Genomic DNA, 18,448 nt, shown 5'->3' on the forward strand with positions numbered 1-18,448 from the left:
TCCTCTCCTCTCTATGCATACGCGCATCTGGCGCATGGGCCCCATCTGTTCCTCCCCCTCACTCAGTTCAGGCCCAGAAGACAACTGCCCCTCCATCTGGGCGGAGGACGGAAGGCCCCCGGCTCTGCCTCTTTCTCTAATCTCCTCCCTAGGGGTGGGTTCTACTTACCTTTACTACCGTTTCGGAATGGGATTGTGCGCACGCATGCACAGAAGTTTCTGCACATGCGCAGATCACCGATGATGACATCCGGGGCAGTGGGCGGGGCCTCCCGCCGGTTTTACTACCGGTTCTTGCGAACCGGTCTGAACCGGGGGCAACCCACTGCTACTCCTCCCCGAATGTTAAACTTGTTTTTTGATGCCAGTTTATGCCTCACTTTGGAATGGATGGAAGCATCCCACCCATGATCAAGCATCCTATTTTGAAACCGGGATACCTGAAAACAAAAACGATGAGGTTTTCACAAAATCATGACTGTATATTCAATTTTACAGCTTGTAGAATGCAAGCTTTCACCCCTCCAAGTCTCTCGTGTCTACTCTTTGAATGCAAATGTTGCTCCTGGGTTTCTAGAGTTGGAAAGGACAGTTGTATTACCAACATTAATGTGGACTTCAGTTCCACCCAGGGCTGCTTTGCCTGGTAGGAGGGCAGAGGTCACGTGCTTTAAAGACAAGAAGGTGTGCCGGAATGAATGACATTATCTTAATTGCAAAATTGGCTTTTTTTTTTTTTCTAGAAGTGAAATAATTAGTCAGCTTGAGGATTGCTAGCATTTTGATTCTTCTATGTCAATGCAATGATTCTGCCCTGTGAGAGAAGAAATAGGGCAACTGTATTCCATTATCAATAGGTGGTATAAGGACTCCTGCCTTGGACTAGAAGACCTCTTTTACTTTTTACTTTACTTTTATTTGATTTATATACCGCCCTACTCCCGAAGGACTCATTGCGGTGAACAGCCAACAATAAAATACATATATACAAAATTTAAAAAGCAGAAATAAAATCGAATTAAATAGTTTGGCCCAGACAAATTAAAACCCCAATCAATTTAAAACAAATTTAAACTTTGAGTATTAAAAATATTTAAAAACATTAAAATTATTAAAATTGTTTAAAAAGAGGGAGAAAGTTAGGCCAGGCCCGCCTGGTGAAATAAAAAGGTCTTTAGAGCGCAGCGGAAGATGCGCAGATCCGGGATCCTCCATATCTCCGGGGGGAGCTCGTTCCAGATAGTAGGTGCCCCCACAGAGAAGGCTCTCCCCCTAGGGACCGCCAGTCGACATTGTTTGGCTGACGGCACCCGGAGGAGCCCTTCTCTATGAGAGCATACCGGCCGGTGGGAGGCTATTGGTGGTAGTAGGCGGTCCCATAAGTACCCTGGTCCTAAGCCATGGAGCGCTCTAAAGGTGGTAACCAAAACCTTGAAGCGCACCTGGAAGACCACCGGGAGCCAGTGCAGCTCGCGCAGGAGGGGTGTTACATGGGAGCGCCATGTCGCTCCCATTACCACCCACGCAGCTGCACTCTGTGCCAATTGGAGCCTCAAGGGGAGCCCCATGTAGAGAGCGTTACAATAGTCCAGGCGGGAGGTGACGAGGGCATGAGTGACTGTGCATAAGGAGTCCCGCTCCAGAAAGGGACGCAGCTGGCGAATCAGGCGAACCTGATAAAAAATCCTCCCGGTCACGGCCATCAAGTCCTCCAAAGATCCCTTCCAACCCTATGATTTTATAATGCAAGTGATGAGGGAGACCCAGTGCTATTAATGCAATTAACAATTATGTGGAGGAAGCCCAGACAGGGGAAGTTAAAAAAAACATTCCAGCTGAAGAAGCTTCTTGAATGAGAAGCGAACCACCTTCAAAGAAAAAACAAGAAAGTCCAGTTGCCGCCTGAAAAAGCACCTTTGGGACAACCATGTCCTGGATGACTGAGAATCTCTACAGAATTCCAGCTTTGAGTCCATTGAGGGGAGCAAAACTTTTGAGTTTTGCTAATATATAAATCAAACCTTTAGATCTATATTTGCTGAAGGCAGACAGTCTGGTGAGAGTCTTTTAAGCAAGTGATATACAACATATAGGAATAGAGGCTTCTCAGGGCCAGATGGGGTGGCAAATAAATTTAATAAACAATAGTAAGAAATAATAACCTATTTGACCCATTCTTGGAGTGTTCTGACTGCTTGCACCTGACAAATTCCAAGTAAATCTTAACATGATGGGTAGGGGAAGAATTAATCCCTTGCTACCCATTGGAATTCTCCATTTTTTTATTTATTTATTTATTTATTTATTTATTTATTTATTTATTTATTTATTTATTTATTTATTTATTTATTTATTTATTTATTGGTTCGATTTATATGCCGCCCTTCTCCGGAGACTCAGGGCGGCTTACAATGCGTTAAGCAATAGCCTTCATACTTTTGTATATACCTGCTTAGTAGGGCTTTCGCCCCCCCCCCCCCCCAGCGGTGTTCTTTTTTATACAAATCAGCTTATTGCCCCCACAATACGGGTCCTCGTTTTACCTACCTCGGAAAGATGGAAGGCTGAGTCAATCTTGAGCCTGGTGAGATTTGAACTCGCAGGAATTGCAGGCAGCTGGCAGATAAGTGCTACCTTAACAGCACTTTAGTCCGCTGCGCCACCAAGGCTCCATGTTGTTTTTTAATATATATTTTTTAAAAATAATAATATTAAATTATTCTGCTGTAAATGCTTAATTTTATTGATTAAATTGTACATCGCCCAGAGCGCCTCTCTGAGAGAGATGGGTGATTAAGAAGCGTGATAGATAAACAAACAAACATCAACTATGATAGCTATCTAAACTTCCTGTTCGTATTAATAATCTAAATCAGAGGTCTCGAATGAAATACAATCATTTTAGCATATCTGTGTTCTCATCACTTACAGCATAAAAGGATTTTGACTCAACATGTCATTGCATTTCTGGATGACAGTGTAATGCTGCCAACGTAATGTTTTCTGCTGTGATTGTCGTTGCGCTTTTCTCATCTTGGATTGTACGAGGTTCCAAAACAGCAGGGTTGTGCGTGCAACACTCAACATTCAAAGTTGGATGTAATAGTAAATCACAGCACAATCGTTTTGTTCGGCACTTACTATGGGTCCTGTATCTACCCATTTCTGGGTTATTGTTCCATGGAGACCAAACTATTGTGGCATGTTTTAAGGATGGTTTGAAAAATCCCTGGCTCACCACCATGTGGGAATGCAACCAAGGACTAAATGAAGTTAGGAAAATATTTCCCAATACTAAAAATATTTAAAGAGTGAAACAGAGAGGTGGAGAACTCTCTTCTTTGGAGCTGCTCAAGTGGGCTAGACAACTTGATAAGAAGGTTGTATTCAATGGCTGTGGCTCAGTGGCTATGATGCTGAGCTTGTCGATCAAAAGGTCGGCAGTTCAGCAGTTCGAATCCCGAATACCGCATAACGGGGTGAGCTCCCGTTACGTGTCCAGCTTCTGCCAATCTAGCAGTTTAAAAGCACATAAAAAAATGCAAGTAGAAAAATAGGGACCATCTTGGTGGGAAGGTAACAGGGTTCCATGCGCCTTTGGCATTTAGTCATGCTGGCCACATGACCACGGAGACGTCTTCGGACAGCGCTGGCTCTTTGGCTTTGAAACGGAGATGAGCACTGCCCCCTAGAGTCGGGAACGACTAGCACATATGTGCAAGGGGAACCTTTACCTTTATTTGATGGTGACAATGTTTTTTTTCAACTTTGACTCCATAAAGTAGTATTTCTCAATCTTGGCAACTTTAACATAGCTTGCTGAGGAATTCTGGGAGTTGAAGTCCACACATCTTAAGGTTGCCAAGGTTGAGAAACAGTTCTATAAAGTATCAAACAGGACATCGCTACTATTCCCCTCGAGTCCCCTATTCATTCATACGCTGAATAAATTCATACTTTGAGGAAACTCCAGGCCTCAGAGTTTTGCTTGCGTTGGGTTTGTTACTAGGAACTCTGACACCTTCTTTATTTTGACTAGCCGTTGCAGATTTGCAATGGTCCACACTGTTTTCTTCCTATTTTTCAGGTGATGGTGGATACGCTAAAGACGCCAAGCTGAAGGCTCCCTCTTCCCTCGCTGTGTCTCCTGACGGCACTTTGTACATCGCCGACCTCGGGAACATTCGCATTCGTGCTGTGAGCCAAAATAAGCCTCATCTCAACGATGCCAATATTTACGAGATAGCCTCTCCGGCTGATCAGGAACTCTATCAATTCACGAACAATGGGACTCACCTGCACACCCTCAATCTGATCACGAGAGACTTTCTGTATAACTTCACGTATAACGGGGAAGGTGAACTGGGCACCGTTACCAGCAACAACGGTCACTCGGTGCATATTCGCCGGGACGCCAGTGGCTTACCGCTTTGGATGGTGATGCCAGGAGGGCAAGTGTACTGGTTGACCATCAGTAGCAACGGCATTCTCAAAAGAGTTTATGCTCAGGGCTACAATTTAGCCCTAATGACCTATCCTGGCACCAGCGGACTTCTCGCCACCAAAAGTAACGAGTATGGATGGACAACAGTTTATGAGTAAGTGCTTTTACCAAACCTTGAAAAACCACTGCTTCACTTATAAAATTATTTCCCCCTCATTCCACCACCAAAAATCCATCTGGTCCATAATACAGGTAGTCCTCGACGTACGACCCCCAATTAAGCCCCAAATTTCTGTTGCTAAGCGAGACAGGTGTTAAGTGAGTTCTGCCCTATTTTATGACCTTTCTTGTCACGGTTGTTAAGTAAATCATTGCAGTTGTTAGGTTAGTAACACAGTTGTTAAGTGAATCATTGCAGTTAAATTAGTAACACAGTTGTTAAGTGAATCATTGCAGTTGTTAGGTTACTAACACGGTTGTTAAGTGAATCATTGCAGTTGTTAAGTTAGTAACACAGTGGTTAAGTGAATCTGGTTTTCCCCACTGACTTTGCTTATCAGAAGGTCCCAAAAGGGGATCACATGACCCCCCCCCCAGGACACAACACAGCAATGGTCATAAGTACGAACCAGTTTCCAAGCATCAGAATTTTGATCATGTGACTTTGGGGATGTTGCAAATGGTCGTAAGTGTGAAAAATGTAAATGGCTCTTTTCAGTGCCATTGTAAGTTTGAATGGTCACTAAAGGAACTGATGTAAGACAAGGACCACCTGTACTTCCCAATTTGCAAGACGTGCGATATCATGTATTCATTCAGAAATCTTAAAACGCCTTGACTGAGTTTGCACGTCACGTTCAACCTTGTAAGGAATCCATCCATTCGAAAAGTTGATTTGATCGGGATTAGGCGTCCCTGCTCACCTAATCAGAAACCTCTGTTTTATGTCAGATATTTAATGCAATAGTTTTACCTGTTCATTTATTTATAAGATCTATATGGCCCGCTATCAGCTCCGTGTCTGTATCGGGGAATGCAGCTGTTATTTATTTATATATGCATTTATTTATTTATAAGATTTATATAGATATCCATTTTATACAATGTAATCCTGGACAGTTCACAGCAAATACAAATAATATAAGAGTCTAAAAAGACCCCTTTTTATCAAAAAGACTGTCAAAATCGATTTTGCTGACTGCTTACAACCATTGTATTCTTCTCATGGACGGAAGCGGTAGGATGAAGCTAAAATAGCAAAATCAATTAGAGGGATCAGTTTGGTTACAAAATGGCAGATTCATTTATGACTTGTGCTTTTACTTTTTATTTATTTTAAAATCTTGCCCTCAAGGTGCAAGATGACCAGGAATGATTGTTCAGATTTTTTTTTTTAAAGAGCTATATTAGCTAACAGAACATTGGAAATGATCAAACCAAAGCTATCCAGTGAGATCTGTTGTTAGTTGCGAAGTCATATCTGACCCATTGTGACCCCATGGACAACGTTCCTCCAGGCCTTCCGGTCCTCTACCTTCCTCTGGAGTCCATTTAAGCTCACACCTACTACTTCAGTGACTCCATCCAGCCACCTCATTCTCTGCCGTCCCCTTCTTCTTTTACCCTCAATCCCTATTTCCTCCCCACTCCTGGAGGAAGGATATTGCAAAATTTCCATTCCCACCCCACTCTGGGGCCAGCCAGAGGTGGTATTTCCGGTTCTCCAAACTGCTCAAAATTTCCACTACCAGTTCTCCAGAACCTGTCAGAACCTGCTGGATTTCACCCCTGGTTTCCTCTCTATTTATTTACAATAGTTTGTCTTCTCAGTGTTGATGGGGTGATCGTTCTCCTTGGTAGATCCTTGATTAGGGTATTGTTTACTGCTTGATTTTTATCTGATGGTAATCCTGGATTAATTCCTGTTTATGTAAGTGTAGGGTGCTGACAAGCAGGTGTTCTGGTTTTGTTGTTTCCTTCTTAGCTTTTTACTTGTCTCTTTTGTATAATGTGTAAATGTTGTTTATCTCTATGTGCCTGTTGATGGCTGCTTTGTCTGAATAACAGAGTTGGAAGGGATCTTGGAGGACTTCTAGTCCAACCCCCTGCCCAAGGAGGAGACCCCTGACATGGTCACTTTCCCCTAAAGTTCCCACAACTTCAGCCACTTCCATCATTTCATCTGTTTTAATAGCTATAGCAATAGCACTTAGACTTACATACCTCTTCCCAGTGCTTTATAGCCCCCTCTAAGCAGTTTCCAAGGTCAGCCTCTTTCCCCCTACCAATCTGGGTCATCATTTTACTGACCTTGAAAGGATGGAAGGCTGAGTCAACCTTGAGCCTGGTGAGATTCGAACTGCCAAATTGCAGTCAGACAGCAGTCAGCAGAAGTAGCCTGCAGTACTGCACTCTAACCACTGCGCCACTATGGCTCATAAGAATTATGAGTAAGAATTCCTCAGAGAACTGAGTGCCAATCTTCCAGGCATTCCTTAGCTTTCTTGGATGTAACATGATCCAGTTGAAACTATGTGTAAATCTGTCCATGTGTTATGAAATGAAGGAATTTTCACTGTGTTTTCTAACTGCTATGGGTAGCTGATATTCAAGGATTCCCTCTGCTAATCTGCCTCTCTGTCCTATATAGTGGCTGTAATAGTCTTCATACTATGTGTTGTAAACAATTCCTTTTTTTTTTTCTTGGACTACTGGCTCTTGTGATTTACTCAACATGTTTTGGAGGGCTTTAGCCAGTTTGTGTGTTACAGGGATGAAGTGTGATTGTAATAATCGTGTTTCTGAGATGTTTTTTTTTTGATGTATGGCAGTGTTATCCTTTTCATATCCCATGTTGGTTGTTCTATAGTGGTATGTATTTTTTGATAAATTGCATGGCTACTCATTTTGTGTGTCATCCTGAAAAAACATCCCTTGAATCCCAGGATGTTTTCTGCCTCTTAATGGCTTGTCTTGATCCTTTCCTGAGTCAGTGGACATGAGCCATAGTGGCGCAGTGGTTAGAATGCAGTACTACAGGCTACTTCTGCTAACTGCCGACTGCCTGCAGTTCAATTCTCACCGGCTCAAGGTTGACTCAGCCTTCCATCCTTCTGACGTTAGTAAAATGAGGACCCAGATGGTTGAGGGCAATAGGTTGACTCTGTAAATCGCTTAGCGAAGGAGTATATAAATCTAAGTGCTATTGCTAATATATTGGAGGGGGTCAGTTGTAATTTGAATGGTGATTAGTGATAGTGATTAGCGTGATTAGTGATTAGTGATTAGCGTGATAGTGATTAGTGATTAGTGATAAGCAAGGGCTACCTATATTAGCAGACAGTTTATTATTTTGCTGTTCTCTCTTTTAAACTAAAAATAATCTCTTTATACTCTAAATTATAGCACAGGTTTCAGTGTCATTTAATTTCTTTGGATGTCACACCTCTTGTTATGCATGCTGCATTTCTTTTCCTCGCTATTATTTTTCTTTTGATGTTACATCGTGCTGTTCCAATCCATGGTCACAGCAATAACTTTCTTTCTTATTAGATTGTTGGCCATATGCTGGCTCTGTAAACCTCTTAGAGAGGGCTGCAAAGCACGGAAGCGGTATATAAGTCTAAGTTCTACTGCTATTTTCCAACAAGATTCTAACCTGCTGCCGCTACTAGTTGGTTCTCTTGTTGTCAAGATGCTCAAGGGGTTTACATGGACCTACAAAAATGTCCTTGGAAACCAAGGGTACAAAAAGTGTCCTGGAGAACCTTCCCAGGTAAAAGGGACCAAAAGTTTGTCCCTTCTAATGCATTCGGATGGAGGTGGGTTTTAAGCAGGGATGGGATTCAGCCGGTTTGAACCGGTTCGTGCGAACTATATGTTAATTTTAATCTGGTTCGCCGAACCAGTTGTTCCAAGGACTGGCTGACTCTGCCCATGCCCAGCCTCTGGTGCCCGGGAGAGGCCGTTTTTGCCCTCCTGGAGGCTTGAGGAAAGCCTCTGGAGCTTTGGAGGGCAAAAAATGGACCTACCAGAAGTCCGGAAATGGGCCCATTTCTGGCCTCTGGAGCTTGGGGGAGGCCATTTTTGCCCTCCTAGAGGCTCGAGGAAAGCCTCTGGAGCCTTACGAGGGTGAAAAACGGGCCTACCAGAAGTCCGGAAACAGGCTCATTTCTGGCCTCCAGAGGGCCTCTGGTGCCTGAGGGAAGACGTTTTTGCCCTTCTGGAGGCTTGAGGAAAGCCTCCGGAGCCTTGGGAGGGCAAAAATGCTCCCCATCCATGGTGCAGGAGGCCGAGTAGGCCACCCCACATGGCCACACCTATCCAGCAAGCGGAGAGCAAACTGGTTGTTAATTTTTTCAATCCCACCACTGGTTTTAAGAGGTGAAATAGGTGCCTTAATCCTTGTAGCTGCCCAATACATCTATCGCACCAATTCAAACACTCCAAATCTTGTCCGAAAACAAACCAACCCTATCCCTAACTGTTCTCGCAGTGCATTTCCAAATAAGACAGGGATGAAAAGCCCCCTTAAGCCAGAAAACGTTGCACACTTTTCTCAAAAGCGAAGACTGGTCATTACTCAACGTAGTCAACTTCCCTTTGATGTGATTCCTCTGTTGAGATCATCCCTGAGGTCAAGTGGGATGGAGAGCAGTCAGCCGAAACAGAAAAATCTGAAGGCCTCTAAATATACTCAACGGCATCCGCTTTGACAGCCTCTGGCTCAAAGGGAGTCATGTTTTCATGGAGAAATGAGTGCAGAATTGGGGAGGGAATTGCACAGAATCGCACAGAGTTACCTTCTGGCCTTGTTATCAAGGTATCAGCTGTTCCGATCAGCTCCTGGTAGACCAGTAAATGCTTGAATCCCCAGTTGGGGGTGGTGGGGGAAGCAGCTTTGGCAGCTTGGCTTTAAACCAACGGAATAGGAAGGGGGGGAACCCTGAACAGCTGGAAATAGACAGCTGGATTTCCCATTAGGAGGCACCGAAGAGCTGTCATCGCTTCTCATCAGTGCTGTGAAGGCATAAACCATGCCAGCAGCACACCCTAGACGTGTAGAGCTGATGGGTCTGCAACGCTACAGTTCATAAACCTGGACACTCCTGCATCTGGGGCATTGTCTAAAACCCTCAATATGTTTTTCGCAGCATTTTGAAACCCGTAGAAAACGTTAAAAACATTTTAGAGAAAAGAATGATACTGAGCTCCAGTAGCTCAGTTTTCTTTTAAATTCCCTTTTTTCTTAGTGCAGAGTGCCCTCTTGTGGCCATCTCTTAGGTCACATCAAACTCCAAGGTTTACTGTGCCGTTACTTCGTTAGCTGTCCATAAATTCACCGTCATTATTCTTGAATTACTTTTTATGTACCATGATTGCCTTCTCCCCAGTGAGTGAAGCAAGGTGGCTTATAAAACAAAGCATCAAAACTGCCAATAAAATCTTGAAAGTTGCAACCAGTGTGTGTTAAATCTAAACCTAAAATGAATTGGCCCACAATGAGAAAGGGCTCTTTTAAAAATAATAATAATAATCTTAAAGTACAGTTCTCTATACTTTTAATCGGCCCCTTGAACTCCGTGATCTTATTTATGTATAGAGATGCCCAGGGATGAAAAATGTCTTGAGCCAAACAGTGTGGCACACATTTCTCGAAAAGCGAAGAGGATCACTAAATGAACTGTCGTAAGTCAAGGACTACCTGTGTTGCAAAGCAAAGCTATATGGCTTCTAACATCATCATGATTGCAAGTGGGCCTATGAGTCCACCTAGTATTGCGCGCTTCTAAAAAAAATGGTGAAAGCTTCATTTTTGGAAAGAGGTCTCTCTGGCCATAAAGAAATATAAAATTAAGCTGTGATGCTACAGAGCACACTGGGGCTAAAAAAAACCCTTGCTTTCCAAAAGTATTTGTTTTGCAGTTGGCTGCACCAGCTGTGAAAAGCCTCCACAGGGCAACTTTAGTCCTGGGAATGCAGAGTGACTTTTTAATCACCGTATAAAGATTAGCCATTCGAAGTAGGAGGCACATTTTGACCCAGCTCTTCAGCCAAAACAGGATCCCAAAGCAGCTTGTAAAATGTCTTTTGGAAAGCCAAAGGCTTTATGATTGCAGGCAGCTGAAAACAGCAGGTAAGTGTAAATGCTATGAGCTTACTCTGGGCTAGCCAATCCAGACTCTCTTGATAGCTAGGGAAAGAATGGGTTGCTTTTCAGCGAAATTATCACTGGATGTCTCTCAAAAAGAGAACAAATACTGATTCGTGCCAGAATCTTTGTGTGTGTGTCTGTTTGTCGGTCTGTCTATCTATATCTCTATTCCTCTGCCGATGAACATAATAAAATGTTGATTTGATATGGGTACGCTCAGTGGTGGGATTCAAATAATTTAACAACCGGTTCTCTGCCCTAATGACCAGCTGGGTAGGCATGGTTGTGTGGGCATGGCCAACTCAACATTACTCACGTCGATGGGCGCTTCGCCTTAGCTGTTACAATGTAATAAGGGTTAACCAGAGAGGCAGTTTCTGTAAGCAGGGCAATAAAGATTAGGCTAGAAACACCACCAGATTGTTTCCTTCCTGCCTTCCTTATAGGATTAGTCCTGTAAAGGGAAAAAAGGAGATTTCTTCCAACAACCGGTTCTCCGAACTGCTTAGAAAGTTAACAACCAGTTCTCCCGAATAGGTGCGAACTGGCACCTATTGGGTACACTTCCCTCCTTCTATTCCTCTTCCCTCCCTCCCTCCTTCTTTTTCAGTGCACTGCATTGTATATGCCATTTATCTGTGCTCTTTCTATTTTCCTAGGTATGATTCCGATGGTCATTTAACCAATGCAACTTTCCCCACTGGGGAAGTCAGCAGTTTCCATAGTGATGTTGAAAAACTGATGAGAATAGAAATTGATGCTTCAAATAGGGAAAATGTGATTACAGCAACTAACTTTTCAGCTACCTCAACTATTTATACTTTAAAACAAGGTAGGCAAAATGCATCCTCGTTGTTGTTGTTTTTTCCCGTGTTTGATCTCGTAGTTTTAACATTCCTCTGAATATATTTTTCAAAGCCCTGCAACAAAGCAAGGTAGCTCATTATATTGGCTCCTACAGGTTACTCAAAAGATCTGATCAAGCAAGTTCAGAATAATAAGATGACAACTATAGGAAGCCTTGAGATCAGAAGCGTATTTTTTTTCTTTAAAAGCCAGCATAATCCAGTCAAACTTATTCTCTCCAGTGGGAGAGACTGAACCAAGTTGTGTATCACTAAAACTGGCCTCTTTGGAAACTAACTGTGATGACACCACTTTTAAAACAAGAGACATAGAACGTTACAGACCATCAACCTAATGTTTGTCCCAGATAAGCCGAACAAGAGAAAGAATAATAAATTTATGAACAGCAATAGAGGGTAGCTCTACTATAATATCATTAAACTCCCTTTTTATGACCCTGTAATCCCTTAATTCGGGGTAGAGTCAGGGCAACTGGATAGACCTGAGCATTTACTGGCCGAACGCCCTTCCTGATGCCATGCAGAGTTCGCAGCAGATATTTCTTTTCTTTGTACCTTAGGAGAGAAACATCTGCCACTACCTAGGATTGAACCCTCAACCTTCCAAGTAGGAGGTGAGAGTCTTCACCACTAGGCCACCACAACGCTCAGCTCTAAAACATAATATCATTGAATGCCACAAACTAACCTGATACCAAAAACCAGAGTCTACATTTTAACTTTGTTCAAGCCAACTAATATGTAATTCAGTAAACCATGTTTAAACCATGCTTGGCTTGGTTGGACCACCACACCAATTGTGACTACTTTGGCGTTTGTTGATTCCTTTGCATTTTCTCTTATAAAATATAGAATTCTTTATTGGCCAAGTGTGATTGGACACACAAGGAATTTGTCTTCGGTGCATAAGCTCTCAGTGTACGTAAAAGCTATGTGATAAATCATGATCATATAGCTTTACCGATGTCAGACCCCACACAGCTGCCAAGATCCAATGAAAGTGAGAATCCCATAAACTTTGGTGAACTGTCCTTTAATGATAAACTAGGGAATTTCCAAGCCAGCTTGCCTTGCTTGTTTTATTCATTTGCTGATTTATTATTTATTTATGGGATTTGTCGACTGCCATAGGATTCTAGGTAGCTACATAATTTACATGTAAAACCCAATGCAAGTCACTATAATAATTAATTAGAACAGTTGTGTAATTAAATCTCAGTTTAAATGAAGGCTAAAAGTAGTAAGTTAAATGACTTGAATATAGCAATATTGGCTATAATTAATCCCCGAAGGCTTTCTGGATCAGCCATGTTTCCGCATCCAAGCCTTAGGGAGCAATTATTCTAAAGACGTAAGAATTGCTTCAGAGAATAACCACCAGTGGGGGCCATACTTTCTGATTCTTAACTAGCTGGTACTATCTAGTTCTTTGAGTAGGACAAAGAGAAACTATTGTAGAAAAGCAGCTCCTAAGTTATCCATGACTCTTTTGTAACTAGTGCCCAACATCTTAAATTGCCCTCAGAAACCTACCGTGTTTCCCCAAAAATAAGACCCAGTTTTACATTTTTTTGACCACCAAAAAAGGCACCAGGTCTTATTTTGGGGGGATGTCTTCCACTGATTCACCTCGTGGCAGCAGCACAGACAATCCTGCCCAACAGGAGCCCGCTGCCAGCCCACTTCTGTGGCCACTTGCCTCCGCTCAGATGTGTTGCCCCCGGCCTCCGTTTTGCCATCAGAGGCCTTCAGGAAAGGCCTCTGCAGCCAAAAAATGAGCTCTGGATAAATCCAGCAAGGTGAGGCAGGTGTTGGGGTGTGCGAGGCCTGGCTGCACCTGTCTGAAGGTAAGCAGCTCCACCCACCCCCATACCCACCCTCATTTGATTTTTACCCGTGCACCTCGCCCCACCCTGTGAAACCAGGTGCAATGGAGTGGGAGGGTCTTAACTAGGTCTTATTTTGTGGGTAGGGATTATATTGGGTGCACATGTAAAAATCAAGCTAGGGCTTATTTTTGGGATAGGTCTTATTTTTGGGAGAACACGATACTTATAACCAGTACAACTCTTGCAGCAGAGTATACCGTGGCAGTATCTTGACTGGCCTCCAGATGCATTTCTGGACCACCTGAAATGGTCTTCAAGCACAGATCCATATACAGCAAGTTATAATAATTTGTGCTAGAGATGATAGTAAGGGAAGTGGCCTTGATGGAAACATTCAATAACTGTTACCAAAAGGTTTAGGTTTAGGTTTTAGATTTTATTAAATTTGTATACCGCCCTACTCCCGAAGGACTCAGTGAACAGGCACAGGATAAAATACAAAAATACAAAAGTTAAAAACAATTTAAAACCAAATTAAATAATATTGGCCCACGACAATTAAAATCCCAATAAATTTAAAACAAATTAAAATTTCAATTTAAAATTTAAAAGAAAGGGGAGAAAAATTAGGCCAGGCCGGCTTGCTGGAATACGAGGGTCTTAAGAGCACGGCGGAAGGTGCGCAGATCCGGGATCCTCCGTATCTCCGGGGGGAGCTCGTTCCAGATAGTGGTAGTGATAGTGATATCTGCTGAATAAAACTCCACATTGACAACAGGAAGGGCATCCGGCCAGTAAACACTCAGCTCCATTCCATTGCCCAGACTCCATCCCGCAAGGGATTATGGGGTCATTAAAAGAGGATGGTGATTTTTAGTTGTTGTTTTTTTATGTTTGTCATCCTGAGTCACATGCCAAGTGGAATATCCATATTTGTTGTTGTGTGGAAAATAAGAAGAGGTAGGAGTATTATGTATGTTCACCACCTTGAGTTCTTATAAAGTAATAAAGGTGGGATAAAACTCAAATAAATAAACAAAATAAATTTGATTGGGTATCATCTGTGTATTGATGATGCCTCATTCAAAATGGACAGATAATCTCTCCCAAGTTTTGTAGATCTGAATAGGATACGGCAAGGATTGAAACCAGAATAATTCCATACCGAAGATTTTTTAGCGTTATAGACACCACCAATATTTGTGTGCCTGTTTGTGTGTTTTAATGATGAAGCTTAATAATTTGTGGAAATTTGCAAAACTGACAGATTGGACTCACTGTGATCCATATTCCTTTACGATATCACTACAAGATACTCTTCAGCTATTATAATAGTTGCATTTATTTATTTAACAAAACAGTAACATAGCTTTTATTTCAGCTGCGCATAAAAGCCAGAGATTTGGAGGAAGTGGGGGTGTTTCACCCTCAAAGAGGGAGAGAAAGATTTCCAGATGCTACAGAAAGTATTATTTTATTGCATTTCAAATACAAATATTTCCCTGGGGCTTAGAAAATAGAGAGAAAGACAATAAACAGAAAGACAAAACAAAACTTAAAGCTCTTTTATTTGGGAGGGGGAGTGTTTTGCAGTAATTATTCCACACTTCAGTTCCTCTCTGTCATGCTAGTCAATTTTAGTTACATAATAAAATTAAGAACAAATTCAGGGCCCATATGCTAATAAACTCAATTGTCACAGGGTAAAAAGTCTGTTGAATAAAATCTTAACAAATGCCTAATTATAGCCAAGCAACTCAGCATAGATTTTTTTTTGTTTTGTTTTTTTAAAAAACTTGTTTACCAAACATTGATAACTATGTTTTGTTTTTCCAAAAAGTTCTCAAATGGATTTTCTCCATACTAGAGTCTGAGTTTTAAATCCTGTGAAAGCTTCAAGCCTTCGGGTGCTGCTTTTAATGAGCCAGATTGTGATTTTTTTAAAAAAGCAATATTTGCAGCGAGGATGCAGAATTCTTTTCTCCTGCACTTCAGGGTGCAATTGCTCCAGGGTTACAGTTCCCCATCCTGGGCTAAAAAAATATAAGTTGGTACTTTAGCAGCAATTCTAGAGTACAAATTATTTTTTTACAACTGGGGATGACAATTCATTTCCTCTTTTAAGACCATAAGTTTCTTTTTCAACTTCCCACTCTAAGCAAAATTATTTAATGAGTATTCCTCGTTTGCAAATAATAATAATAATAATAATGCAGATGTTAGCAAAAAAAAAAACTAATTTTGCCTCTATGTTTTTAAGCGATTCAGTGCTCATTACAATAAAGAGAACATTGCTATATTATCGTTCTATTGTGGTCCTTCTGAGCTTATATAACTAAGTTTTGTGTGAGTATGTAGAGTGGAATCCATGTTTGTGTGGGATCAAAATATGCAATATGGCAGACCAAGCCCTGCCCCTTAACACGCCTTAATAAAACAATTTATTGCAATCCTGAACTCACTATTCTGTAATGAAGTAATCAAACTACCCTGTTTATTTTATTTTTTATTTTATTTTATTATTCATCTTTCTATGCCGCCCACTCTCCGAGGACTCTGGGCGGCTTACACCAAAGACAGTATACTAAATAGCATATTGCCCCCAACAATCTGGGTCCTCATTTTACCCACTGAGGAAGGCTGAGTCAACCTTGAGCCGGTGAGATTTGATCCGCTGATCTGCTGAACTAGCAGTCAGCTGAAGTAGCTGCAGTACTGCACTCTAACCACTGCGCCACCTCGGCTCAAAATAAGACATCCCCTGATAATAAGCCCAATCGGGTTTTTGAGCGCATGGCAATAAGGCCAAGGGTTTACTTCAGCGTTCAAAAAAATATAAGACAGGGTCTTATTTTCGGGGAAACACGGTATAATCAGTAGTCAAACTATATTTTCAATAGCGCTGGGAATTCTTCCCTTTTCAGTGCTATTAGGACCATATCTTCCTTCAGTATTACTGTGGGAAATTCTTTTCTTTGGCATAGAGCAGGGGTATCAAACTCAAGGCCCAGGGGCGAGACCCAGCCTGCAGGGCATTTAAATCTGGCCTGTGGGACCACCCTGGAGACAGTGAAGGACCAGCCCACAGTGCTTCTGCCAGTGAAAATGGATTCCTGAGCTCCGTTTTTGACTGTCAGGGCCTCCTGCAACCGTCTGCCAGTGAAAACAGAGCTCAGGAGGGCCGCATGCGGGAGCCCATTTTCACTGGTAGAGCGCTCAGGCCGCCACAGGTGCCCCTGACAGGAGTGATGTCGAGCTGGCTATGCCCACCCTGGCCACACCCATCCCAGTCCTCGAGGTCAAACACAACCCTGATGCAGCCCTCAATGAAATCGAGATTGACTCCCCTGGTATAGAGGATAATACTAATAAGATATATTGAGGTTTGAATCGGGTGAAATACTCCCGGTTCAGACCGGATCGCCCAATCCGGTAGCGATGGAGGCGGGTGGTTCGGAGAACCGGTAGCAAAAATCCCTGCCCCCCCCCTCAATGCCCAGCTGAGCCACGCGATCATCAGAGGCTTTTTTTCTTTTAAAAGCCTCTGCCGATCAGGCGACTCAGCTTGGATCGTCAGAGGCATTTTTCTTTTAAAAGCCTCTGCCAATCAGGCAACTCAGCTTGGATCATCAGAGGCATTTTTCGCTGAAGAGGTTGTAAAAAAAATGGTTTTAAAAGTAAAAAAAAATAAAAAATAAAATTGGCTACGCCCCACCCAGTCACATTACCCCGCCCCAAGCCACGTCCACAGAACCAGTAGTAACAAATTCACCACTGGTTTAAATGCAGTATCATTGCAACCCCTCCCCCCAAGGTTTCCAGTTGTGGAACCGCTGCAAATGCCATTCCAAGACTAGATCAGTAAAGCCTTCCCGCACACAACTATTAACTCACCAAGATGAAAAGCTGAGCTTTTTCTCCTCTGTTTTGTATGACGACAGACAATATTCAGAATATTTATCGGGTCAGTCCAGACGGGTCCCTCCGAGTCACCTTTGCGAGCGGAATGGAGCTGACGCTGAATGCTGAGACCCACATCCTGGCTGGTGTGGTGAACCCCACCTTAGGAAAATGTAATATCTCCTTGCCTGGGGAGCACAACTCCAACCTTATTGAGTGGAGGCAAAGGAAGGAACAAACTAAAGGCAACATTTCCACTTTTGAAAGAAGGTTACGGGTAAGTTTTCCCACTGAACAGACCTATATTTCTGGCTCATATTGCAAATCTTCCACCACAGTTCTGTTTGCATTGTCAATTTTGTCTTTATGTCTCTTTCAAAATGAGAGCCAGTTTAATGGTATTGGTTATGGTACCAGGCTAAATAAAGTCCCGCCAGAGGCACAAAGTTAGCTAGGGCCAGTCATTCTCTCTCAGCCCTAGAATAATGTAATGGCAAGCCATTTTTTAAAAAATCTTGCTTAGAAACCTGCAGGGCCTGATATAAGCAATTTGCAGAAGTCAAAAACTGACTTGAAGGGACACACACATATTTCAAAACAACGGGTGACATTCTTATAAAGCTAAAAAAAAAAATTTGGCCGTGGGGGGGGGCGGGGGTGGGAATGGACACATTAGAAATTTTGACAGTGAATTATAAGCACTCTTACAAAATGGTTGCCTTAGTGAACAGCTTAATATCAATACCCGGGAAGATACTGGAAAAGATAATTAAAAAACAGATTTTCCAACATCTAGAAATGAGTAAAATACCGTATTTTTTGGAGTATAAGACACACCGGAGTATAAGACGCACCTACCTTTTTTGGTGAGGAAAAGAAGAAAAAGAAATTTCCCTCTGCCTCTGAGCAATTTTGCCTCATTGCAGCAAACAGCAAACAGCCTGCTTTACTTTCATTTTTGTTTTCAGCATAGTTTGATTAGCACAAGGGGGGAAAAAATCTGCTCCAGCAATTTACCTCTTTGCAGCAAGCAGCAGAGCCCTGTGCAAAACAGCTGAGAGCAAATCAGCTGAGAGTCGGGAGGCCGATCCAATCAATGTGTGCTAATTAGGCTGTGCTGAAGCTGAAAGGAGCTGGGTTTTTTTGTTTTGTTTTGTTTTTTTGCTGTTTGCTTGTAAGGAGGTAACTGCTACGAGGCAGAGGCGAAAGGGTGGGGGCCAGTGGGTAGGCGGGGCTACATTCGGTGTATAAGACG

The 18,448-nt window shown here is 42.4% G+C and overlaps 1 protein-coding gene across 7 annotated transcripts in view; it reads left to right on the forward strand.

Annotated features, from left to right (window-relative positions):
• Positions 1-18,448, forward strand: part of TENM1 (teneurin transmembrane protein 1) — a 1,253,741-nt gene that overhangs the window by 1,216,515 nt on the left and 18,778 nt on the right. For all 7 annotated transcript variants that reach the window (XM_060692076.2, XM_060692082.2, XM_060692081.2 and 4 more), the window contains 3 exons: positions 4,088-4,598; positions 11,258-11,430; positions 17,235-17,470. In XM_060692076.2, the coding sequence (XP_060548059.1) occupies positions 4,088-4,598; positions 11,258-11,430; positions 17,235-17,470 (920 nt within the window). The remainder of the gene's footprint in view (positions 1-4,087; positions 4,599-11,257; positions 11,431-17,234; positions 17,471-18,448) is intronic.

The sequence above is a fragment of the Pantherophis guttatus genome, chromosome 12 (assembly GCF_059756535.1).
Source record: "Pantherophis guttatus breed Tessera chromosome 12, ASM5975653v1, whole genome shotgun sequence".
NCBI lineage: Eukaryota > Metazoa > Chordata > Lepidosauria > Squamata > Colubridae > Pantherophis > Pantherophis guttatus.